Genomic DNA, 27,908 nt, shown 5'->3' on the forward strand with positions numbered 1-27,908 from the left:
TGTGTTGCTGATACCACCACATTGCCACTGAAGGCTTAGTCTGGGCTCCCACAGGATGACCATGTGAAGCTAGGCTTGGAAGGAAGTACCGCCCAGCGGGACCTGAGTGGCAGCCCCTCACAGCCCACTGATTGGCTGGTTCCAGTACTTAAACCAGGAAGTCATGATGGGAAGCTGTCTGAGCAACAACACAGACTGCATGCCTGTCTCTGCTCCAGACCCTGCTCATGATAGACCCTCAACTCTGGCTTCTGATCCTGGTTTGTCCTTGGCTTTGCTCTTGGATTGCTGTCTGCAACTGGTGCCTGACCCTGCCTGCCTCCTCACACCTGACACTCTGTTTGCCCTCTGACCTGTCTTGGACTCTGACCTAGTGGTACTTGACTCGGCCTGACTCCTTCTCTGACCACTATGTCTGACCGCCTCTGTCACCGTCATGACAGTTTTCTCAGACCACCTCTGGGTCCTGTTTCTCCTCTTCCCCCCCCCGCCCCCCCGCATCCATCAAACCCTTCCACAGACAATGGAAGGAGCTGGCTGCCCTCCAACGAGCAGCTCCCCGAGGGTCCGGGACCCGCAGGACCAAGTCACTCATCTGCAGGCAGAGAGCCCCACACTACAGACCATGTTATGCAGACTGCACTCGAAGCACAGACTCTGCACAAGCAACTAGCCCCGTCACAGGCTCAAGTGGTGCAGCTCACTGCTAAAGCATAGACCCTACACAAGCAGCTTGTACACTCACGGGGACAACCACCACTCACTGTGCCACTACCCAAACGGTTCAGTGGGGATCATTGGAAAGTCCGGGGCTGCTCTTCATGCTCTGCCATCAACTGTACCCCACAGGCCAGACTCAGGTAGGGCTTGTTGTCAGCCTGCTGTCTGGCGAAGCGCTTGTTTGGGCCTCCCCCTGTTGGAGCAGAACAGCCCAGAACTCTCTGACTGCGAAGCCTTCCTGAAAGCCTTTGCAACCATCTTTGATGACCCACATTGTATCTGCTCTGCAGAGGCTGCCCTTTGGAAGGTTTTGCCAGGGGTAAGGACCGGCCACCTCCTATGCTGCCCATTTCTGACAGCTCATGGCTGATGTTGAATGGAATGAAGCAGCCCAATTTCACCAGTTCTGGTGGAGGCTCAGTGATGACATAAAAGATGAGCTAGCCCATGTTGAAAACTCCACCTGTCTAGGCACTGTTATTGACCTCACCCTACGCATCGACTCTCTGCTGCATGAGCGGAAGGAGGAAAGAGGAGGTGGCCTGACCACTTTTCATACATGATATGGAAACTTCAAATACTTGCTAATGCCATTTAGCTTAACTAATGCCCCTGCAACGTTTCAGCATTTCATAAATTGTGTGTTCAGGGATATCCTGGACCAGTACATGAATACCTCAATGATATACTGGTGTTTTCCAAAATCTGGGAGCAGCATTACCAGCATGTTCGGTCTGTCTTGGAGAGGTTAGGGAAGCATGGTTGTTACGCCAAACTCGAAAAGTGCACTTTTGACCAGACCACCATTGAATTTTTTGGGTGCATCATCTCCCTGGAGGGAATCCAGATGATCCACAGAAGGTGGAAGCCATCTGCAACTGGACAGCACCCCAGTGGTGCTGTGAGAACTTCAGCACTTCCTGGACCTTACAGATTTTTATAGGAGATTCATCACCAAACTCCCAACTCATAACCCACCCGACTTTCCTCCGCCTCAAAGCCATGTGATTCACTTGGTCATCTGAAGCCCAGCTTGCTTTTGACTAGCTAAAGGCTCCCTTCACCACATCCCCAATCCTGGCACACCTTGACCTGACTCATCCCTTCATAGTGGCTGCAGATGCATCCAATGTGGCCACAGGGACAGTACTATCACAGTGACTTGGACCCCAGTCCGTTCTCCATCCTCGCACATTCTATTCTCAAAAACTGTATCCCCACAGAGATGAACTACGAATACTGGACAAGGAGCCTCTTGCTATAAAAGCAGCATCTGAAGATTATCTTAAGTATTTTTGCAAGACCTGAGCATTGAACCAGAGAGAGCTAAGGTGGGCCCTGTTCTTTTCTTCATTCAATTTCACAATTACCGACTACCCAGGAAAGTGAAATGGAAAAGCCCAATGCTCTATTGTGGAAGGGGGAATAGTACGGGGCAAGCGAAGAATCGGCTTCCAAGCCCCCCCTACCTCCTCGAGCCTGGTAACTTTGCCAATGCCACTGTTCAGTGAGACCTGCTCTCCTTCATCTGATCTGCCTCGAAAAAAGACCCACTTGCCCAAGGGACACAGTCCATGTGGGATGGGATAACGTACTTTGACGAGCACATATGTGTCCCCAGGGCATCCCTGACTGGAGGTGCTAGGGCCCCCTTTACTATTACATTTTGAGACCTATAGTTAGCCACTCTTTAATCTATTTCATGTGTGCTACATTAATTTTATATCGTTGAATTTTTATGGTACCAAGTCTAATGCTGTAGAGAAGTCTGAGTAGATTATGTCAACACTGTTACCTTTATCGACCAGACTTCTAATCTCATCAAAATAAGATATCAAGTTAATATGACAAGATCTATTTTCCATAAACCCATCTTGATTGACATTAATTAGATTACCCTCGATTAATTCTTTACTAATCGAGTCCAGTATCAGCTGCTCCATTATCTTACTTAGGATTGGTGTCAGGCTGAGAGGCCTATTATCCAGGTCACTTTGTTTATCTATCTTTTTAAAAAATCAGTACAATATTCACTTTCTTTCAGTTTCAGTGCTCTAAGGCATATTGAAAATCAATATTAATGGTCCAATGAGCTCCTCAGCCAGCTCTTTTAACACTCTTGGATGCACGTTATCTGTACCTGCTGATTTTAAAATGTCTGACTTTAGTAGCTGCAGTTTAACATCCTCTAGAGATACTAGTGGAATTGAAAGATTTATCGCTATCTGGTGAAACTATATCATCATTATTTAGGTGCCTAAATGTGAGTTTAGCTCTCTTGGAAATCTGGACCCAAATGTGGGTGTTGAGCATTGGATAATCTGGCTCTTTTGAAAAACTTGTATTTGGAGGTTTAGGACCCTGGCACTCAGGAAGGACGTGGCATTTTGGAATGACCGTGAGCAGCACCTGCGCTGTGTTGCTAGGAGGTGCTCGCTTGACTTACTCATTTCAATATTTTTTAAACTAATTTCTGCATATTGTGTTTCTTATGTTGTCTGTTCAGGTTTCTGTGAACTACAGGGGATAGGAAGTCCTAATTTAGGCAAATTACATAGTGTATCTCTTATGTGTTTTCTCTTGGCAGACCAACCCAGTTTGAGGGGCTCAGCTCTCTTCTATCTTTCCTTGCTTTAGTGCTAGATGTTTTGGCAGGCCATTGAAGGGTTTCCACTGTATTTTGTGCAGCTGGAAGGTAATTTTGGAACTAGCTTGAGAAATGGGAATGGGTCCAGAGGCTTCCATGTGATACACTTGACTTGGTCTCATTTTATCATCTATGAAACATGTTTCATTTACTCCAGAACTGTTTGTTTTTGGTTCCTGTTTATTTTAGCACAAAAGTAGGGTGGCCACATACTTACTTACTTACTTCAAATTATTTTCACACTCCTGTTCAGTCTCTGATGAGAATTTCTGTCACTTGCCAGTTGCTAAATATATTTTCCATAAACTAATCATCACTGATTTTTCCCTCATCTTGGAATAAACCAAGAAATATCAATTTAAGGAAACATTTCTGGTTTTGCAATATTTGTTCTCAGATATGGCATTGAAATATATCGCTATAAAATTCAACAGAATAAGTAAAATTAAATTTATTTTTAGGCTGAATCACAAAATTCTCTAAGATTTTTCTCTTTTTGTCCCCCCATCAATATATTAGAAAACTTTATCACTGTGCTTCGGGGTGAGGAGATTTATTTCCTGATATACTGACATGATGTACAATAACTTTCCGCCTTCGGTTAAACAAAGCAGTTGGGTTGTGATTTCATGTGTGCAGCAATTTTTTTTTCTTTTCTTTCCATCCCCCTTTCTCCTTACTACAGATGGTTTGGTTGGTTGCTTGCTTGGTGTAGTTTTTTAGGTCAAATTTAGGATCTATCTTGACGTTTATTACATCTGGAAAAGTTTACTGTCTGGAAGCTTTCCATCTCCTTTTTTTTAAACAAATCATTGGAGGGAGGAAAGGAAAGTATACAGTTTATTGTGAGCCTAACTTTACTCTTTTCCAAACTGAGCCAACTGGGTTCCAATCAGAGAGCAAGTAACAGGTGGGAATTATTAATTTTCATCCAAATTGGGTTCTAATGTCTTTATTCTGGGAACAATAAGCTCTTAATCGTTCCTTATGAAAGAAGCCAAAAAGGACAGAAGTTGAACAGTTGGTTGAAGAGGGAGTAAGTGATGAGGATGTAGGACAATCTGATGCTCTAATGAAGACGGGATGGTTCCGGAATGCGAATAACTAGTCTGTAATAGGTTGGTATGTGTGAGTACTATAACTATGAAGCCAAATCTGGAGGTGATTTGTATTCAGTCCTAGGCAAACTCCTACTGATCTCAGTGCGGGTTTGCCTGTTCAAAGACTAAGTACAAGTCTGAGTAAGGTGCTCACGGTTTTCCTTGTTGCACCTGTTTCTTTGTATGCTCATTATTTTTCAATTTAAACAATGTCATCAGTCAGGATGCCCTCGTGAGCACCACCAGCAACATACTGCACGGTGCACTGAATGTGGAAATCAGCTGTGGGGACAGATGAAACAAAACAGTGTTTCTGGCCTCCTGCATCCTTCCTCATGGTTTTTTTTCCTTCCTGAGGATTTCAGGATGAAGTATTTACAAAAGGACAAGACAGACTGGTCTTTTATTGCCTGGAAACATAATAGGAAAAATCCCAGTCTGGCTCACTACACAGCCCTCCTTGCTGCTGTCTTCCAAGCCAGTTCAGTAGCTCTTATGCAATGTCCTCCGCTATTTGATTGCCCTACATTCTCCAGCCCAGCTTCATTATCTATGGTACTTATATAGACCCCATTACTACTGTATCAGAGTGCCTCATAATCTTTAATATATCTATCCTCACAACACCTGTGAGGTAGAGAAGTGCAGCTGTCCCCATCTTACAGATGAGAAACAGAGGCACAGAGACTCAGCATAGCTCTTCACTGCAAAGGTAATTTGAATTATCTACACTCAAATGAGCTGAGCTCACATGAGCCCAACTACATTGTGAAATTACAGTTGGGCTGCACAGAGTGATTCTGTTGGTGACATTAGATATAGCACTACTTGTCAGTTGCTAATAACTCACACGATAGCCTACACCCAGGTAGCTCAAGTTAAAAGCATCACCACATGTGAGTTAGGAGTTTGTGTGGGGGCAGCACTAGAGTTAGGGACAAAACTAAGTTAACTTGTCAGCAAAGACAACCCCTCAGTGACTTACTGCAGGTTGCAGAGAATTCTGGCAGAGCAGGCTGGCACCCAAACCACTGAAACATCCATCATTCTATCTTCCCCTAGGCACCTGTGCAGAGTAGTGGGAAACTGAGCTGAAGTTAACTTCTTGCTTCCGGGCAGCCAGGAAGAGGCCTCCCCACCATATCACAGAAGGGTACCTGGTTTTTCTAACACTGACTCTAAAGACATGCTTGAAGATAGTGAGAAAAATTATGCTTTAGGAGTGGGAGGAAGTGAGAGAAAGAGAGAGAGAAAAAATGGTAGCAAGTGCATGTGAAAGACAGAACCATTGTTCAGGTTATATTCATGCCTAAGACATGTAGCTCTGTGGATGCTCATGCCTTGTACAGCTGTGAAAGGCATCTGTTGTGGCTGTACATAACATTTTGTTGTCAAAAGAGCCAGGAAGTGTGTTTGTGTTACATACTCCTGAGACCGAGGGGATGTGAGGATAGTGTAAATCATGTCTGTAATATACCCTGCCCACCTATTTGGATACTATGACTTTTTCTGAGATGTCTGGATAAGAGCATAGAGGCCATATTTGTAGTAGCACTGTCAAGGAAGCACAGAATTCCAGTAGATCCTTGCTAAGTGCTTGTGAAGCACATGTGCATTACTAAGGGTACTTTGCAGCCCTATGCAGTTGCTCATCAGGGAGCAGAATTTGGCTTTTTGTTTGATGGTTTAAAAAACTTAGACAAATTTGCCTTTTCCCTTAGGAGTTGGACTTACTGCAGCAAGATTTCACTTTGCTTCTCATGAGGTGGAGAGGCGTGAATCGGCTATGTGAAACCCTTTCTGAACTTGTGCGTTGCAGGACCATCACGCTGACAGCCTGACCAGTGTGCAGTTTTGTCCCTGTGGCAAGATGGTGACATTCAGCTGGGCTGTGCTCAGCTCTAGCTGTGGCTATCCCAAGGGAATATATCCACTACTCACTTTGGTTATTTTAAGACAGCAATCAGAATTCAACTGAGGTAGCCACTACCCACCTTGTTGAGCACATTGCTAGCAGGAGGTCTAATTAACATTTTGCAGCACTGGCAGCCCGGTATGGAAACTACCATTCAGCCACCTACATTAAAACTTTAGTTGTTCCCTTCCATTTAATTAAAATACAAATCAAATCAATTACATCATGATGGTTTCCCAAAGTTAAAACACCAGATGTATGGCAAGGCAAATGCATACAATGCCAATTGATTGGGTTGCTCAGAGGTGCATTACAGCTCTCCAATTTGTCAGTTTATCTACTGGGGATTAGTTGCATTCTTTTTCTTCCCAAGTGAGAAAACAACAAGGGGAAAAAAAAATCTATCTTTCAGTCTGTTTTTCCTTCAGGAAGAATTGATGTTCTAGAATTTGAGAGTTTTATTTAAAATCACATTGATAATCTCAAAAGTGACTTTTTAACCAGCGGCTCAAACATTTTACCATTCAAAAGAATTTTCTAATAAGCTCTAGAAACAAGCAGCTTCATTTACTTTGTACCAAGTCCAGGAGTTATTGTTCTTGTCGGTGAATTGGGATAACATGCAGCTGCATAAACATGTTGATTCTGCTGGGTTAGAGACCATGACATCAAACTCTGGCACCCTCTAACAAGGCTGTATGTGAAGTCACAACATCTTCAAAAGAGAACTTGAGGTCTCAATAGACCAGTATGTCTTTTGTAGCATATCCTTTTGGGGAGAGAGGGTGAGATCAGAGGAAGAGCGAGAGAGAACTACAGTCAAATAATAAATACACAAAATACTAAAACATAAATCCATAAAAATAAAGTAAGTCTGATTTCAGGCTGGCACATCCTCCTCTGCTTTTCTCAACCCTTTTATGGTTAGACATAGTGTCTGTGATCATCAGTTTTAAAAAAAAATAAAAAGAAAAAAGTTCACCCCACTGAGTTGACAGGTCATTCAGCTAGGTACTAGGTCACTCAGTGATCCCACTTCCAGGATGCAGTCTATCATCAGCCCTAGGCAGTCTTCCCATTCACTGACTCAGCTCCATGCCACACCCTCAGTGGTAGGGGAACTTGGCTCCCACCCTCTTCTCTGGGTTCCAGTCCAGGGACTCGCAGCTCAGCAGTTCTTAGCTTTTCTCTATGAGCCTTCACTGCACCTTCCCTAGACTGCTTCCTACAGCTCTGGTTCCCCTTCTCTCTAGGTGCACCAGCTCAAAGAATCCTCTTCCCAGGGTGTGGCTGCTGCCTGCCTTCCTGCAGCCTTTCCTAGCCGTCCTGTCTGTAGCCCACTACCTGGCTTTATAGGTGAGCCTCGCTCTAATTAGCTGCTTCTAGCCTAACATTCCTGTTTGCAGCCTAATTAGCTGATTGGGTCCACCTGGCTTAATTCAGCTCTTGCAAGGACAGTGTGGGGTGCACGCCCCATCACACCGTGCATGGATGATTTTTCATATGTGGTGTTCACAGGGAATGCACCAACTATTTATGTGCATTGCCATTCTTAACCCACGTTTTTTAAATGAATTATTTGATAGCGGTTGACCTAACGGAGCAGTATGAGTCTAATAGGGTGGGACCGGGAATGACCACATGAATCCAATCCATATACGAGGTGTTCCAGCAAGCTGTGTTTCTGCAATAATGCTTAAACAAACGGGGCAAACTTCAAGGTGCTGTAGCAGACTTTATTCAGAATTACTTCGTTTTTGTGGACTGAAGTCTTAGCGTTAGTGTTTGTATTGCTATTAATAATAATCATTAATACTTCCCTACCACACAGATTCATTAGTTTAGTAAATGCTTTGTAAAGCACCATATAAATGCTAAGAATTATTAGCATTAAGTGCCTTCACTTCAGAATCTCAAAATCCTTCTTCACAATCATTAATTAACTAAGGCTCACAATGATTTTGTGATCTATGTAAATCTTATCCCCATTTTGCAGATGGACAAACTGTGGCAGAAATGGCTTAACTGACTTGTCCATGGCATAACCAGAAAAAGAATTCAGAAGGTCTGATTCACAATCTTATGCTCCACTAGACTATTACTGATGTAATTGTAATTTGACATCATAGTACAGTCTCTATAGATATGTTTTGCTCCTGTAGCTCAACATATACATGCATAATGAAATCTCTGTATATTTGCGTACTATAAGTTTTGCTTACTATTATCTTGGTAATGCAGTGTCTCTGTGGGATTTAATTAAAATGACAGCCAAACATGCATTGATGTTAGCCATGTAACTCAAAGTTCCGTTTGTATTAATGTGGAATTGCTATTTTAGGTGGAGAAGAAGAGGATTATTAAAAGCAATGACTATGCAAGTTCAATAGCCTTCTTTTTTTGTAGAAAAATGCTTTGTGTACACAAGTTTATTGTTGTTAGCTACTTCATTACTCTTGTTTTACATTCCTTTTTAGTAAGCAATAACTCAAGTTACTAAAAGCAGACTATAACCAAGGAATTTTCAGTTAACTACTAAAAGGTGGCTCTGTTCTAAACAGTGACTGTAAATATGGCATGGGGCTGTTCCATATTTCCCTAAATTATTCCAAATAAAATTGGTTCAATTTACAAGTAAAAAGATGTTTTGGTTTTGTAGTGTTAGCAGTTAAGAAAAAAACAAAACAAACTCATCCTGGTAGCAGATATTAAAGATGAGTTGCACAAACAGCATAGCTGGCTCTCTGTTACCCAGCATAGGAGGCGTGCCTAGGATGGAGTGTGGCCAGAGCATTTCTACACCTTGGCGCTCCCTGGCTGCTGGAGCGGCCTATAGGGGCCGTTAGAGCTGAGCTACCAGTTTGGGCAGCCCCTGAGGCTGCTCTAATGTGCGCTGGCAGCACCAGGCTCAGGGAGGTGCATTGCTTCCCTTCTTGGTTCCTACAGTTAGCTCATCACTAGTGCAGGGGTGAATCAGGCTTTTTGTTGATCTTTAACAATTTGCCCTTTTACAAATCTTAACAAAATAGAAAATGCTTAGGATGGCAAACTTCAGCTTGGCGCACTTTGAAATAGCCAATATGTTTAGAGATTAATGTTATTTATAACACTGATTTCCCTTGTAAATAGTCCTAAATCTTTTACTTCGCCGAGTTGACAGGTCCCTGATAATGTCGGTTTAAATGGTGTCTTTCTTATCACTGAGAGAAATGCACAAATACAGATGGCTATCACACTGTGTACACCATTGAAAGTCAATATTTACCCATTGTAACGGATACCCCAACCTTGCAAGTGGCTCTGCACAGGCAACCCACGGGCCCATGCAGCACCCTGCTGAATTTGGTGGGGCTCCATGAGAGCTCAGGGCTCTACCCTTGTGGAGCTCATTGCAGGATCGCGGCCTAAAATACTGCTGTGTGGTAACATTGGCTAACAGTTGACTTTTAATGGCAACCACATTGTGTCCATAATGTTTGTCAAGTGCTCTTTAATAACGAACATGTTCTGGAATTTCCCAGTAGAGCTTCTATTCAGGAAAGCACTTAAGGATATGCTTAAGTGCTTTCCTGAATAGATTTAAGCATATTGTTAGGTGTTTTCCTGCACTACAGCCAGACAGAGGGAATTTCCTTGTATTACTGTTTTCCGGAAATGAATTTCAGTGAAATAGCATAAAAATGTTTAAGTGCATCTAATTCTCCAATAATAAAACTATGTTGTCAGCTCCTTAATTTAAAATGAACTGCCTTTCATTGTCTCCTGCATTCAGTGGAATTTGCCACCTAAGCCTTCAGATGAAAAATCTGTAGCTGGGTAAACAATTGGAATGATGTCAAACTAAATCCATGCATATTGTATTGTCAAAAATCCTAACATCAGACTTAATAGATGACAGTTATCGAGGACAAATATGTTGCTCACTGGCTTTTTGACAATGGGGGAGAAGGCAAAGGTTCCAGAGTAAAAGTGAGAGAGCAACATAAGTAATCAAACAACATCCAGTCATGGAGAGTTAAGCACCTACTCATAAATGTACTGTTTACAGTGATTAATAGAAGGTCCATGGGCACTTTGAGGTAAAAATTTACCCTTTGATGCATGACATGTAAAGGAAATGGTGTAAATCTTAAACACCAATTTCCTGCAAAGCGTTACAAAGTTGAAGATAAATAGTTATGGGGAAAAAATTCTCCATAAATGCTCTGGAATTTCATTGTGAAATAGCTTTCTTCCTGGTGGTGTGTTAGTTTGAAATCCAATGTATTAATTTATTATTGCTTTTGAATTGGAATGTTGATGTTTTCTTTAGCCCAGAAATTTTACCAAATACCTCATCATGGGGTAATTCTAGAAACAGCCTGCAAGGTCTGGCCATCCTCGTTTGTTGCAGCCAGTTCTTTGGTGGGTTGCTTTCAAAATGAAGGAATGAACACAGGGGCAATAGTTTATTAAATGAAAGTCTTCTCCATATATCTTCAAAAATATTTGATTTTTGAATCCTGTTTTCAAAAGTTGTGGTTTTTCCTGTATAGTATTTGCAGCTAAATTGATGTTCTTGTTTGTGTATGAAAAATGGTTGCTCATTTGAAGGAGGGATATTTGTCCAGTTAAAGCTGATGGTAACGCTGTGTTACAGAGCTAAATGTTGCCCTGTGAGCACAGCCCTGTGTAGGGGGCAGTGCAGAACTATGTTGTCCTACAGGGCGCTCTAGGATCCCCAGTCTCTCCATGACTGAGAGTCTACAGAGGCTGCACCATCCTTTAGGACAATGCAGCCTGCTCACTGGAATGAGCCCAGTCTGTTCTTCAGGCCAGTGAAGAAAAGAGCAGGGCCATGGTCGTACCTCCTCCCTGCCGACTTTGGGCATATGAAGGATGCTGTCCCTGCAGTCACTTAACTCTGTCTAACCAAGGAGCTACTCACTGGCCCGTGTCCCAGAGACCACTCTCTAGCCTCAGGAGTCCAGTCCCTTTTCTTCAGGACTCCAGTTCTGTTTCTTCAGACTATTTAACATATCGCTGTGCCCTTTCCTCCCTGACCCAGGTTCTCCTGCAGGGTTACATTCACCTGAGAGTCATAAACTGGGTTCTTTGCTCTGGCCTGGAAACTCCTTTAGGAGCCTAACTACTCCTGGCAGCTCTCATTCAGAAATGCTTTTTATGAGGACCGTCTGATCTTCCAGCAATTCCTAGCCTGCAGCCTCAGCTGGGAGGCAGCTGATTAGTCACTGACTAATGAGTGGGCCCAACTCTCCTTAAAGGCCATCCCAGATGTGAAAGACTGTGACTGGCTGCACGGGATAGCCAAGTGTGGAGATCGCTTGTGTCCTCCCATCCTGTGGCCCTATGCAAGTGCCAGTCACATTCTGGGTCTAAAGCTGGCAAGATTAATTAAAGCCAACTGTAGTGGCCTTTCTATTTTACAAATACTCAGCTTGTCCAAGGATAACACTTAAATAAAAATTGAGCATAGAATTACCATTCTGAAGAGTTTAAATAACAGCAATTAAGCTGGAAAAGCCCTTTTATGTTGTTTACTCCATCTTCCTGCCCCTGGAGGATTTATTGCATTTTATGGAGCCATTTGTTCAGATTTATTGATTAAATGCTACATATTGGGCCAAATTCATCCTTGCTTTTAACTCCATAGATTTCAGTATAGTTGGACGAGGGATCAATTTGGCCAAGTGTCTTCTACAGAATATTGGGAATAATATTTCTTGCCTTTGGATTGGCTGATGTCAGTGTTTAAAAAATCTCCCACAGCAAGGAATTTTTTAAAGATCCAAGGTCAATACTGAAGTCTAGGGCAAATATAGATCTTATCAAACAAACACTGATTGCCTGGGAACTTTGGTGTCAACAGTCCATACTGGTGTGATGGGCCAGAAGCAGCATGGGGCAGTAGACAGGGCACAAGATCATCTGGGTTCTTTTCCAGGATCTGCCAATGGCTCACTTTCCAACCTTAGAACTAAGCACTTAATTGTACTGTGCCTCAGTTTTACTCTCAATAAAATGGGGATAGCACTACTCCCCTCCCCTTTGTAGAGAACTTTGAGATGTGCAGACTGTGATTATTATTATTGTAACTGGAATATGTAAATAAACCAAAGTACTAACAGAAGCCATTCTCCCATAAATACGCATGTGCTTAACTCTATATGCATAAACAATCCCATTGATTTCAATTAAACTACTCACATAGCGTAATTAAGCACATATTTAAGTGTTTGCAGGATCAGGCTAGAATGTTCTACCTGTTGTCTTCTGATTCTCTACTGAATAAGAAAAAATAATAATAGACTTCAAAGTGATATCATAGGGAAGTTCATGCCATTATACATTTAACTCTACATCATCTCCCCCTCTGCTGAATGGTTAATCCTAATTGGGTCCACAAACCCCAGCATTAAGGTTACTTGTAGTAAATATTGGCTCTGACTTTGATATTGTCAGTAAATCTTTGCAGACCAAACTCAGTAATTCTTGTTTGCATATTTGCCTATGGTATTTTGGATTCAGCCCCAAAAGCTTAGTGTTAAATTCTGTTTGTTAATAAGAAGCCTTAGTTATGACAGATTCCACTGTGAATTAATGAATATGAAGGATATCAAATTGACCTATTTCTGAGTGTCCCATTCCATTGCCAGAATTGTTAATATTAGAGCTGGGTGAAAAACTGATTTATTTTTTTCTGCTAAAATTTTAACTATGGGAAATGTTCCAGTTTGCAGTGGAAGATTTTTTTTTTCCCAATAAAATGTTCTGACTAGGCTCTCAAGTAACCGGGGGAGAAAAATCACACATTTTTGTTGAAAAAATGTTGATGTTTTTATTAGAAATATTTTATAACAAAGTTCTGACCAGTTCTTACTAGTCTATTGAATAGTTATGGAACAAAGGGGCCCGAAATGATGATTGCTTTGAGTCCACTGAAACGATCTCAATCTGGACTCAGAAGAGAGTCCACCCACACTGCACTCTGCAATCTAATAACGTGCAGGTTTAGATTTACAATATGACTTCCCTGTCCTGCTTGTTTCAGTAACATTTTACTTTTCTTCTTTATATAGTTGATGGATTAGACAAGGCTTCAATTGCAAATTCTGATGGGCCAACCCCAGGATCCCAAACACCTCCTTTCAAGAGAAAAGGCAAACTCTCTACCATTGGCAAAATCTTTAAACCTTGGAAATGGCGGAAGAAGAAGACCAGTGACAAATTTAAAGAAACATCAGCAGGTATGTGTATGGTCATTTGTTAACTGTAAAAATTGCTTTAATAGATTGCTTGATTTTTAAGGCCAGAAGTGACCATTACATGGTAATGCTTCAAAAGGTACTGAAGTTTATTAGATGCTAAAGAGACACTGTAAAGAGTTTTAGGTCCAATATTTGACATGCCTTAACTGATTCTGTCACTAAGAACTTTGCTAAATAAACAGCAATTTTTTTTACCTACCACATTTCATATTCTTTTAACATTAAAAATATATCTTTATTGATGGACACGGGGCCATGTGCTATCTTTCCCCAGAGAAATTTGGGATGGACAGGTAAAATGTTCCCCCCACCAGTCAGTGACTCTGTACTCTAGGATTTGTTCTGTAGCTGCTTCCAGACAGAATGTGTAATATGTGACCAAGTCCTCATCAGCAAACAGCTTATTTAATACACACTATGTACCTCAGCAGATATTTTTCACAAATTCATACTATTAATACATCTGTAATCAAATAACATTTTGTATTCTGTATCAAACCACTTCTACAAGAATGGAATATCAATTCTCACATGCAAGATAGAAAAGTAGTGTTATTAGTCACATTTTACAGATAGGGAAAATGAGGCACAGAAGTTAAGACTAACATTTTCAATACTGTCTACGTAGTCAGCTTCCTTAGTTTTTGAGGGCCTAACTTGAGATACCTGGGGCCCAGTTTTTCAAAAGTGTTTAAGACCTGTGATTCCCATTAACTTGGCTCAGGCCCAACCTATCTCAAGATGGATGTCTGTAAACTCAATTACCCAAAATTAGTGGATATTTGAAAATGTTGGCCTATGCACATATTTTTCAAAAGCATGTTCATAATCTCACATGTACCAGTTTATGTACAGGAAATACCTAATACTGAGTGCAAATCAGAGCTGTGTCTTGCCTGGCCAGTTGCTGGGCAGAGAATTTGCCTCAAAAGCTTGATCCTGCAAGGTGATGAGATGAGATGCTTGGCAGACATGTATCTTAAAAGAAATAAGTTCCTATTTCACTCCATTTATAGCCACGTAGACCAAAGTCTGCCATGTTTTGATGGCATGAACTCTGTCCCTAACTGAGTAAATATATGCATAAAGTTACTCTTGGGTGTAAGTGTGTTCAGGACCAGGGCCAGAGTTCATACCATCAAAACATTGCAGGTTCTGCTACACAGCTATAAAAGGAGTGAAATGGGAACTTTTTGTTTGTTTTTTAAGATTTCGTGGACATTTGCTCACTATTTATTTTTTTTACAGTTACTAGTTCATTCCCTTGAAGGGCCCTGAAATTCTGAAATGCACTTTGCTCCTATGTGTCATGTTTTTTCTAAGTGCCTTCCTTGTTTCTTAAATCATATACATTTCAGAGACCTATCATCCTCTGAAACTTTCATCTAAATAGGGCAAATCTTTCCTTTATTTCTAAATTACTTTGATCGTTAGTATGTAATGGGCTATTTTCCTATAGGTTATTTAAAAAAACTTTCAAATAACTCCATTATTTCAAATAAGAAATATCACTATACTATGGTAAAGGTACAGCTAGGATATGGGGTAACTTAGTTATCATGCCAATATAATGACCAACCATATATTACTAAAATTTAGGTTAAAATTGTGTTTTAAAGTTACACTACAGGTAACATTTCAGATTCAGGTTCTGTTCCTATGTATATGTCAGTAATTATTGCCTGATTAACAACTATAGTTATTAATATTAATGAGATTATTATGAAGCAGTGACCATTTTAAATACTGAATAACTAATTCTGCTGTGTTCATGTAAAGGATAATTGCATCAATTTTCACTTGACCTAACTTTTAAGTTTCAATTCCTGACCTGTGGCACTTCTGGTTTTAAAAGCCTTCCTTGTCTGGATTTAATCAAACAAATAATACAAAGCAGCTGTTTACCCCATGATTAGAGTTAAACTTTAAACTGGGTCTAACCTAAAACCTAATCCTAACAATTACACAGTTTTAAAATCTAAACAGTCTAACCATTCTTTCCCCAAACCTTACTGATTAAAGAGAGGATATTTTAATGACTGGGTACTCCTATTCCTACAAACCTACTTTGGCCAAAACTATTTTTGCTTTAACTTCATTTATTTCAGCTGAGTTATTTCAGTGGTGAATTTGTCCTTTTGTGGCCAAGTTGGAGGAACTCTTCTCCTTGTCCCTGTGTCCAGTTTATGTAGAGATAGATTGTGCCTTTTAGGAACTGCCCTGAATATATGAGTGCATTGCCAGGACGGGATGTGTCAGGCTGTGAACATCACTGTGTTGTGTCGTGACATGATGTTACAATGTGATGACATTTCACCTGCTCAAAGACATTTTAGGACTGAACCAACATGCAGGATATACGACAGTCCCATTAAAATCGGTCCAGTCTGCTGATAACTGGGACAGATGGCTACTGTCAAAGGCACAGCACCAAGTTTGAGGCACCAGCAACCATAACACCAGGCTCTGATCCAGCTAGAGAGAGAAAGCAGAGGCTGCTTAGTCAGATCTTGAGTCATACACCTCTACCCCGATATAACCTGACCCGATATAACACAAATTTGGATATAACGCAGTAAAGCAGTGCTCTGGGGGGGTGGGGCTGCGCCCTCCGGCAGATCAAAGCAAGTTCGATATAACGGGGTTTCACCTATAATGCGATAAGATTTTTTGGCTCCCGGGGACAGCGTTCTATCGGGGTAGAGGTATATTTGATCTTCTAGTGACATAAGAGCTGTTTGTAAGATGGCTGCTGTTGAAATTGGGTATTTACATGTATGTATCATTTTTCTTTAACAAGCAGGAATTAAGAAATCCAAAGATTATTTTTAATGTTGCCTGATCCCTTAAACCCATATCATTGATATGCCAGCAAACAAAACCTCATACAAACATACATCACATTCAGTAAACACAATGCACAGGGATCTAGATGCACAAATGTTGGGTAATTGGATATGGAACCTTTAATTTCTGTGACAGTGGTTTGACTCCAGACCAGGAGGGCAGTGACAGTAAACTATTACCATGTAAAGGCTGTCTTGTAAGGATGAGCCCAGTAAGGCAGATACATTATATTTGGAAGTTATCTTTGTAACTTGTCTTAAAATGGAAACTATGATTAACATTTAAAAGGTCTCAAAAATTGGGAATATTGTGGCTAGGGCAGGGGTGGGCAAACCACGGGCCGGATCCAGCCCCTCAGGGCTTTGGATCCGGCCCGTGGGATTGTCCCCCGTGGTGCTGCAGGCCCCACACTGGTCTCAGAAGCGGCCGGCACCACTTCCCTGCAGCCCCCCAGGGGCGGGGGGGCAGAGGGCTCCATGTGTTGCCCTTGTCGCCAGGCACTGCCTCCCGCAGCTCCCATTGGTTGGGAACGGGGAACCATGGCCAATGGGAGCTTTGGAGGAGGTACCTGGAGGCGTGGCAAGGGCAGCACATGCGGAGCCCTCCACCCCCCCTTCCCCCAGGGGCCACAGCGCTTTCCGGAACGGCGCAGCGTGGGGCCAGGGCAGGCGTGCAGGGAGCCTGCCCTGGCCCTGGTTCGCACCGCTGCCACCCCAGAGACGCTTTAGGTAAGTGGCACGGGCCGGAGCCCGAACCCCTCCTGCACCCCGCCCCCCAACTCCCTGTCCTAAGCCCTCTGCCTGCACCTCCCACCCCTCCTGCACCCCTACCCCCTGCCCTGAGCCCCCTCTCGCACTCGGCACCCCTCCTGCACGCCAACCCCCTTCCGAGCTCCCTCATATGCCCTGCACCCCTCCTCTGCCCCAATCCCTTGCCCTGAGCCCCTTCCTGCACACCACACCCCCTCCCACATCCCATACTCCCTCTTGCACCCCAACCCCCGCCCCGGCCCTGCATACAATTTCCCCACCCAGATGTGGCCCTCGGCCCAAAAAGTTTGCCCACCCCTGGGCTAGGGCCATTGTGAGACTGAAAGGCCTGTCTTGCCCCATATGGAGAAATTTGACGGAATGGCCCAGGAATTACATGTATGGAGTACTATAAACATTAATAGGGTTTTTATTATTGTGTGTCATTTGTGTTCCCATAGCAGCTAGGATCCCTAGTTATGGAATAGACCCCCATTGTGTTAGGCGTTGTACAAATACAGAACATATATAATAAAACACAGGGTGATCTCTTTTAAGTCTTTTTTAATCATTCTTAGAATTCTATAGAAGGACTATAATTCCCTATTGTATTGTATATCATGGTGCAAAAAACCACATGGAAAGTAAATCACTTTCTGTTAAATTCTATAACACTTTTGCATGTTCTATACATTACTTGTGATTTTGCATACTCTGCTCACACTGGCTGCAGATGGAAAACATTAGGACAAATAAAAGTAATCTATCAGACTTTCTTTTAAGGGCAGAGAGGAGAGGGTTTGAAATAGATAAGCTAACATCTTTTTACAAAGACCACCTCTTGGACTTCTATTCTGGCAGTGTGGCTTTGTTTGATATAGCAGAGTGTAGCAGAGGTGAAAAGCAGCATCGCTTTCCTGGAACACTTTTAAATCATGCAAACTGTTTTCTTCATTTCAGCAGTGATTTCACAGCACAGTCCTTCAGGTCTGAGAGACCAAAACAGTACTATAGATTAGGTTTAATTTTTTGCCTCTTCAGGATTTCAATTTTTTAACTTTTTCATCTTCAGATTACAGTACAGAGCTCTATTCTACAGGCAGAACTCACATACAGGTTAAGAGATTTTACATTGAAAAAGTGGCAGACCCACAATGTCGTTGGTAATGAAGGAGTATAGACCATGGGTATGTGTTATCAGATAAGTACATGGATCTGAGAGCTCTGTCAACTGGATCATTGTTTTCAAATTAATTGTATAAGACTTTTTATGTCTTCTAATGAGCTGTGGAAATTAATGACGCGAACAAGGCAATGCTAATGTAAAGATCCCTCTAGTGGGGAATGACAGAAATAGAAAGGAGTTTAGGATCTGACACCTGCATGGATATAAATCCGTTTCCCTCAGTGTCAAGGCTGGCAGCTGAACTTCCCTATTAACTTGGCTTTATTAGCCACAACCAAATAGTGGACCTGACTGTAAAGCACCGCCTGAACTAAGTTTCCTCCTCTCCCAAAAGGACTTTCAGGTGCACAGAATTTTTCAGAAATGGTCCAGAGTTGTCTTTTTTGTTAACTTTTATTTCATTATCTTGACTTGGCATTTGGCTAAGGCCTCCTACTACAGTCCTTGACAATATGCAATTCAAGCCAATATACACCATTCAGGCCATTTTTTTTTTTTACTGAATGTTTACCAGAAATAATGCTAAAAGCGAATGTTTTTCTAAAGTGTTGGGTTATACAATTTATAATATTTCAGTTCCTCTCTTATTCACAAAGTGCCAACAGTGAAAATTCTCTGCATATCCTAGAGAATGAAGTTAACATTGTAAACAGCAGACCTAGGAGCTTGTGGTATTTGCTTTAATATTTAGTAGACTGGTTAATTTTTTTACTTTTCCTAGTGAGTACATATATTCTATTTTAATTAAAGACTAATGGCCCAATTCTCCACTCTATTTCATTGATGTTATGACTATGAAATTCCATTTACCTCTATGCAATTACACCGTTATGATAGAATGGAGGATCAAGTCCCAGCTTTTTAAATGTATTTTTTGTATTTATTTGTACATAAATGTGTGTATTTTATTTATTTGTAATGAACATATGCATAAAAATGCATTGTTGCCAATGGTCACAATATTTACTGGTTTTTTAAAGCCCGAGCTCCTGGAGTCATGTTATTGCCTGAGACTCTCAGCTTTTACTTTAAAGAAAATTTAAGTTACTAGCCCTCTTAGTTGCAGATAAAAGCTTGAAAATGTGAACCTGAAAAGCTCAAAAAAGTTAAAAGAACCCCAATTTTTTTAAAAGTTGAATTTAATACACTCCATGATTTTTTGGAGCCTGACTCATGATTTTGAATGCTTGGGTTTTGCAATACTGTACATGTACAGTACTGTAGCTTGTGTGTTGTTAAGTTAGGTTCACAAAAAATGGTGTGTGAACTTTGGAAAATCTGGCCCGAAATATTTAACTTTAAGAAAGAAAGTGTAAAGGAAATACACTACTTCCAGCTACATGAATAAAACACTTTATAATATGCATACAATTTTAATAAATCTATAATCATAAGGTAGCAAATTTAGATCACCTAATGGCCCTATCTTATTGTCCTTACTCAAGCAAAACTCTCATTGGGTTCTGTTGGTGTTTGCCTGATTAAGCAGCACTAAATAATCAAATAGTGCACATCTTTAAATATACACTACATAGTCTTCTAGGTTTGTTACTGTCTGCAAATATATTTTCACAGCACAAAACATATCAAGAAGCAGGGGTTGAATTGAGGAGAAACTGGTGCTGGTACTCTTCCAACTTCTGCGTACAAAATAAGGTACACCCTTGCCAATCACCAAAATGAGATGCTGCTCACAGTACATTGTGGAAATGTCAAAATATGACCATGCATGATCTCTGGGCTCTTTCAGCTTGAGTCCCCCTTGGAATTGCTTGATTATGCCCCTTGGATCTGCTACAGTCCTTAGGCTCGGCTTCTTGATTTGGGGCAGAAAATGAGGGGTGATAGTGTCTCAAATGGTACCCACACATGATACCAAAATGAATATTCACTGATAGTAAATTGCACAGTTTTGTGATATTTTTGGTTTTTTGCATGATGAATGAGCTAGTTAACTAGCAGAACATTTAAATGATCACTAGGCATCTGAATTAACATTTCCCTATGATGACTGGGCCCTTTCACATCTTAGAGCTATTGTTCCAGGCTCAGGAAAACATTTCTGCTTAAATTACATTTTTGAGGTTTTCTTCACAACCACAACAGCTAGAGAGACTTGCTTTGTTTAAAAAAAAAATGAAAGCTGAGATTCTGGACAAGATAGTACATTCAGAGAGGTGCCCCCATGCTAAACTGCCTCCATCAGAGCCCTGTCAAGAAAACACTCCACTCTGATTCACATAAATTGATCATTGACAAGATAGTCTTATTTTTTCACTTTTCTTTAAGATTTTTAATAGAGGTGAGCCCAAATAAACCTCTGGAATGGAATATGGGAAAATTTGGAACCAAATTTAGAGCTGAACTTTGTGGCTCAGGCACACTGTTGCTCTTTAAAGAAATGTCAGTAGGGAAAATAGAATTGCAAACCTCCTCCTCCTCCCACCACTCAGATAGCAGTAACAGTCAAACAAATGCACAAAAGAAAGGAGTTAGAGGCAAAGCTAGCATGTCTAAACCTAGACCATTTTAAACCCATTCTGTTATTTGTACTGAACTTTGAAAGTGTAAAGTATTATTGAACTGTTTAACGTTAATTACTTTGTGCCTAAGTGCTGCCACATCTCCTTACATTGAAGAATCTTAGGGTCTCTCTTCACTGCAAAGATATCTCAGGCTCTTACTCAACTGTTGTTCCTAACATCCCTCCTGTCTACATACAAAAGCTCTTCAGCTGAGTGTGGTGGAGCTTTCAGTCTGGGCTAGCTGGCCTGTCTGAGAGCTGCAGGCTAGAACTCAGATGTTGCCATCACTCGGGCTGGTAACCCACCCAATCTGAAGTAAGAACACAAGCTTAATCACTCCAGTGCCTTCCCACATTTCCCCCTGTGTGCCCAGAAGGACGGACAAGTTCCCCCACAATTCACTGAGAAAGAACCACAGAGCGGCTCAGCTTACTGCAGCACAAAGAACCCTAGGCCATGCTACCAGAAGTCCTAGCAACACGCGTAGATGAACACAGCACCAATGAGGACCTAGTAACTCGGCTAGGGCTTAGCAATGTGGCTGCTCCCACCCAGGCTAGGCTAACCTGAATGCTCAGGCCCAGGTGCCAATCATTGAAGTTAACTGCAGTGAAGAAATATTCTTATCTACTATGGAGCCTGTTGTCAAGACGTACACACACAGAAGACCTATAGGAAAACATTGATTTGCTCTTAAATTCTCTAAATATGTAGAGTAACTTTTATAGACTCGTATTAAATTCTATAGTACTTTCCCTTAAAGGCGGGGTTTGAAGTTAAACCTCATTTGGGCTTAATGCATCCTATCACAGGCTGCTTCCTGGAGATAAAAAGTTCATCCTTTTACCTACTGAAGAGAGATTCCCAGGACAAGTAGAAGTTAAAAAGTTCATTTGCTTAGCAGTTGACTCTTGTTGCCCCACCAATTAATACAGCAGGAAAGACATTACCTGCTGACCTATGATGGAAAAGGAGCAGGGAGGACACAGGTGCAGGGCAGAAGGGCCTCTTCCCAAAACAGCTGGGAGGGGAAATTTACCTGTGTTTTGGACAGAGGTGTGTGCGGGTATTACAGCTATGAATGTAGCACCTGGCCTAAGATTGTTAGCAGAATTATTGTCCTGTTTTTAGCTTGTTCTCTTAAAGGCCTAACAAATATCCTACCCTGGTAAATATGTGTATAGGGAGAAGACTTTTCTTTTCAGTCAGAAAATAGAATGTCAGAGAGTCTTTCAATTGACTTCACTGGGCTTTGGATCAGTCCTTTGAAATAAGCTTGACCGGGCTGTACCATGGAGTTTTCTTACAAAATCTTCACGTAATTGTATTGTGCTAAGAGCTGAAAAATCTACATAACATATGGTGCAAATATTTAAAAAGATGGAGAACCAGATATCGAAATATTTGTACTGATGTGGGAATGATGGTTGGAATTTTTCCCTTTAGCAACATATTTTCCATCCTGTATCTCATAAAATCCATTCACTGTGAACCCAGTGGTGCACTTTCTGTATAAAGGGCTTTTAAAATAATTTAAAAACAAACAGTGAATGGCATCAACTCAAGATTTTTCCTCTCTGTGTCTGTTTGCTGTAGAGGAAAAGAAGGCAGAAATTTATATCTTGGCATGAAGCAGCTGCCACTTCAAAGCCCCATGGTAAGAGTATATGGAATTGGGGCCAGAAACCATTTTTAGCCTGATTAGATCAGGATAAAGCCCAGAGAAAAACTCAAAACTAAATCAGAATCAGCTGGGGCTCGTCTTGGAAAGACCAAAACAAAAAATTGGCAGGTATCTAGGCTCTCAGATTACTTTTTAAATGGAAGAATGGGGATTTTAAGACCGCTTGAGGCTTATGGTTACTGAATGACACGAAGCGTTCTTTTTGCAATAAATAAATAAAGTTGATTCTTCACTTTTCATGAAAAGTAAGTCCTATGTTGAATTGGGCTACTGCAAAAAATACAGTAGTCAGTGGAATCCCTTGCACGAGTAGGGTTTACTGGGGTGAATGGGGATTGCAGAATTAGGCTTACACAAAATATGTTATTTTCACGCACTGTCTCACAAAACCCAACCTTTCCTGTCAAGGATGAAGCCTTGGCCTCATTGAAATCAGTGAAAATTTTGCCATTGACTTCAGCTTGGCCAGGATTTCACCCTAAGATTTTTGAACTTGCTGGCGAAGGGCCTCTGGGAACTGAGTTTGTATCACATTAGGATTTCTTAACAGGCAAACACATTGTGCTTATGGAATTGGTTGCATTTCATAACATGAGTATGGGGCACAATGCTCTCTAGTTTACTAGAGCTCCAAACTGAGTTTACGTTTCTATAAAACCACAAGGATCATAATATCAAGGCAACTGTGCTATAAAGATCTCACCTCTAAGGCCAGTTCTTATTAGACTTACATGAATATTGTTAACAAAGTCAGTTAGACTAGCAAACAACACTGATTTAGTTGTACTGCGTGAGTATATAAAACATGCTATATTAAAATTCTGTATATTGCCATATCTGTTTCACATTAATATTGTTTTAAATTGAATTTGATATAGAAGAATTATTGTGGTTTGCATTACAGCTTCCAGAAAATATGCTAAGTGCCTTACAGTACAGGTAGAAAGCCCTGGTATCTTGTCCCCAAAAACAGTATAATTTAAAGCCCTGAACCTGGAAAGAGATTCAGTGATGTGGACCCCTGTGCCCACTTGGGGTCCTTTAGATTTCAACAGGACTCCAACTAAGTGTAAAGGTCTACAAGGGCAGATCCCTTTGCAAGACTGGGGCTTTAGTATCAGACATGGTGCATGGGGTGGGGATAAAAAACAGTACAGAAGGGATCTAAGGGAGAACAAAGGTAACAGCAGTAAGATCCGGTGTTCACTTAGCTCATCATGTCCACATCCTGGTGGTTAAGTTTAAAAGCATTTGCAAGGATAGTGTTTCATATTATGACCTTTCTGAATGAGGAGAAGGTGGTAGCTTGGAAAATCAGAAAAGGGAGACATTTCAAACATGGGAGACAGCATGAATAAAGATACAGAAATGCTTGTGGCAGGATCAGCTGAATGGTGTACTGAGGCTGGTGATGTTAGTGGAGCAGGAGAGGATAGTTATGTTGGGTCTACAAGGTGAATTTAAGAAATTTAAGCTGAATGTAGTGAAGGAGAAAGAACCAGCGGAAGTGTTGAAAGGTGTGAGTGGGGACAACATGGTTAAATCAACAGGCAAGGAATAAAGGTTATAGTGGATCACAAACTGAATGAGAGTCAACAATGTGATGTAGTTGTGAAAAAGGCTCATATTCTGGAGGATTTCATTTAAGATACCAGAGGCAATTGTCCTAATCTGTTTGGCACTGGTGAGGCCTCAGCTGGAGTACTGTGTCCAGTTCTAGGCATCACGCTTTAGGAAGGATGTGGACAAACTGGAGAGAGTCCAGAGGAGAGCAACAAAAATGATAAAAGGGTGAGAGAACCTGACCTATGAGGCATGGTTAAAAAAATGGGCATGTTTAATCTTAAGAAGAAGACTTAATGTTATCAGATTTCCCCCTCACTCTTCAAATATGTTAAGAGCTGTTATAAAGAGAACAGTGATCGATTGTTCTCCATGTCTGCTGAAGGTAGGACAAAAAGTAATGGGCTTAATGTACAACAAGAAAGATTCAGGATCAATATTAGGAAAAACTTTCTAACTATACGGGTAATTAAGCACTGGAATAGGCTTCTAAGGGAGGTTGTGAAATTCCCCTCACTGGAGGTTTTTAAGAATAAGCTGAACAAACACCTGTCAAGTATAGGTTAGATTTACTTGGTCCTGCTTGAGTGCAGGGTGCTGGGCTTGATGACCTCTTGAGGTCCCTGCCAGCCCTACATTTCTATGGTTCTATAATTTTAGCCACTGCATTTTTAATGGACTGAGTATCAGGGAAGCCTTGTTGTAATCAAGACAGGAAATGCTCAGGCATGGATGAGACTTCTAGTTGTGTCCATACTCCCTTGGTGTATTGTAAGCAGCATCCATTGCATAGCCTATAGTTTAGCCTGCCTAACACATTCCATTGCAAGACCATTATTTTTGGTTATTTATAATCTTAAGCTGTTTTGGGCTCAAATTTTCCATGCTGGGTATCTGACTCAGTCCGAGTTGTGTGGAGGCTTTTTGTTTTTGCTTTAAATTTCACCCAAAAACAATTCATCCATTTCTGAGAATGAGATTAGGGAAAATATATATTGTTCTGCCCACATTAAAAAAAAAAAATCTTACAACTATCCATTGAGAAGTTCTAGCATCTTTTTGATTTGGAGTATGAACTTGAAATTTGGTGTGTTGGAGGAGGGGGGGGGCGGTCACTCTGGTGTCAGGAATGTTTATTATCCCATGAAAAACCAGCCAAATTTGGCCAAATTATAAGCCCTGAAAATTGAAGTTCGCATATGCTCAATAGAGACTTCTTGAAATTTGGCAGATACATTCACCATAGAGTCTGTCTGCACTGAGCATGCTCCATCCTCTCACAATAAGAACATAAGAACGGCCATACTGGGTCAGATCAAAGGTCCATCTAGCCCTGTATCCAGTCTTCCGACAGTAGCCCATACCAGGTGCCCATAGGGAATGAACAGAACAGATAATCATCAAATGATCCATTCCCTGTTGCCCATTCCCAGCTTCTGGCAAACAGAGGCTAGGGACGCCATCCCTGCCCATCCTGGCTAATAACCATTGATGGACCGATCTTCCATAAACTTATCTAGTTCTTTTTTTAACCCTGTTATAGTCTTGGCCTTCACAACATCCTCTGGCAAGGAGTTCCACAGGTTGATACTGCATTGTGTGAAGAAATACTTCCTTTAATTGTTTGCTTTAAACCTGCTGCCTATTAAATGCCTGTGTGCCAGTTGAACTGGATTTGTGCCATCCCCACAGAGCAACTGAGCTACACTAGCAGCCAGGCAGCGTGGAAGAGAAGGAGGAAGAAACCTGACTAGGATACAGAGGGGTGAGAGAAGTGGGGGGCAGGCAGGAGCAAGAGCTGAGAAGTAGGGAACAGGACCATGAGGGAGGGAAATAGCATAGGGGAGGATAGAAGCAGTGTGTAGAGGGGCAGGGATCAGGAGTGGAAAGACACATCCAGGAGGATGTATGTAAGGGGGATCAGAAGAGGGAAAATGAGTAGAGGGGAGTAGGAGCCAGCTGAATGAACCAGCGGGGAGGGAGACAGGAGTAAGAACTAGGGTAGGGGAAAGTGATTCTGAACCACTTAAAGGAGGGGAAAGTGATCAGGAACAGTCAGCATGGATTCACCAAGGGCAAATCATGCCTGACTAACCTAATTGCCTTCTATGACGAGATAACCGGCTCTGTGGATGAGGGGAAAGCAGTGGATGTACTATTTCTGGACTTTAGCAAAGCTTTTGATACAGTCTCCCACAGTATTCTTGCCAGCAAGTTAAAGAAGTATGGGCTGGATGAATGGACGGTAAGGTGGATAGAAAACTGGCTAGATGGTCGGGCTCAACGGGTAGTGATCAATGGTTCCATGTCTTGTTGGCAGCCGGTATCAAGTGGAGTGCCCCAAGGGTCGGTGCTGGGGCCGGTTTTGTTCAATATCTTCATTAACGATCTGGAGGATGGTGTGGACTGCACCCTTAGCAAGTTTGCAGATGACACTAAACTGGGAGGAGTGGTTGATACGCTGGAGGGTAGGGATAGGATACAGAGGGACCTAGACAAATTAGAGGATTGGGCCAAAAGAAATATGATGAGGTTCAACAAGGACAAGTGCAGAGTCCTGCACTTAGGACGGAAGAATCCCATGCACTGCTACAGACTAGGGACCGAATGGCTGGGCAGCAGTTCTGCAGAAAAGGACCTAGGGGTTACGGTGGACGAAAAGCTGAATATGAGTCAACAGTGTGCCCTTGTTGCCAAGAAGGCTAATGGCATTTTGGGTTGTATAAGTAGGGGCATTTCAGCAGATCGAGGGATGTGATCATTCCCCTCTATTCAGCACTGGCGAGGCCTCATTTGGAGTACTGTGTCCAGTTTTGGGCCCCACACTACAAGAAGGATGTGGATAAATTGGAGAGAGTCCAGCGGAGGGCAACAAAAATGATTAGGGGGCTGGAGCACATGACTTATGAGGAGAGGCTGAGGGAACTGGGATTGTTTAGCCTGCAGAAGAGAAGAATGAGGGAGGATTTGATAGCTGGTCTCAACTACCTGAAAGGGGGTTCCAAAGAGGATGGATTTAGACTGTTCTCAGTGGTAGCAGATGACAGAACAAGGAGTAATGGTCTCAAGTTGCAGTGGGGGAGGTTTAGGTTGGACATTAGGAAAAACTTTTTCACTAGGAGGGTGGTGAAGAACTGGAATGGGTTACCTAGGGAGGTGGTGGAATCTCCTTCCTTAGAGGTTTTTAAGGTCAGGCTTGACAAAGCCCTGGGTGGGATGATTTAGTTGGGTTTGGTCCTGCTTTGAGCAGGGGGTTGGACTAGATGACCCCCTGAGGTCCCTTCCAACCCTGAGATTCTATGATTCTATAGGAAGTAGGATAGGAGCAGGGGGGCCTAGGGGCAGGAGCTAGCAAGGAGGCAAAATGGTTTATAACCATTAGACCATGCCCGCCTTCCACAATCTTGACTCGAACCAAGGAGATTTTTGTCTTGATATTTCTCTGCTACCTGCAAATAGCAAAACCAACTGGGAAAGTGAGTTTCATCCTGCCGCCTCTAGTGCCTGGGCCACATAGACGACAGCCTGATACCTCTATCAGTAACTCCCTTAGCTCTAATGGTGGAGGTCTGTGAATGCATCTAAAGATTCGGGCCCTGCTGATGAACCATGTGGGTGTCAATAGGGTTCCACATGACAGAATTTCTGTTTTTTTCAGTTTGCATATTTAAACTTAGGAAGCTACATTCAAAAATGTCTCTCAA

The 27,908-nt window shown here is 41.8% G+C and overlaps 1 protein-coding gene across 3 annotated transcripts in view; it reads left to right on the forward strand.

Moving 5' to 3' along the window:
- Positions 1-27,908, forward strand: part of PHACTR2 (phosphatase and actin regulator 2) — a 121,979-nt gene that overhangs the window by 32,034 nt on the left and 62,037 nt on the right. For 2 of the 3 annotated variants that reach the window (XM_045010827.1, XM_045010829.1), the window contains exons 2-3: positions 7,636-7,738; positions 13,462-13,629. In XM_045010827.1, coding sequence (XP_044866762.1) covers positions 7,636-7,738; positions 13,462-13,629 — 271 coding nt within the window. The remainder of the gene's footprint in view (positions 1-7,635; positions 7,739-13,461; positions 13,630-27,908) is intronic. The other variant, XM_045010828.1, reaches the window with a different exon arrangement.

The sequence above is a fragment of the Mauremys mutica genome, chromosome 3 (genome assembly GCF_020497125.1).
Source record: "Mauremys mutica isolate MM-2020 ecotype Southern chromosome 3, ASM2049712v1, whole genome shotgun sequence".
In the NCBI taxonomy this organism is placed as follows: domain Eukaryota; kingdom Metazoa; phylum Chordata; order Testudines; family Geoemydidae; genus Mauremys; species Mauremys mutica.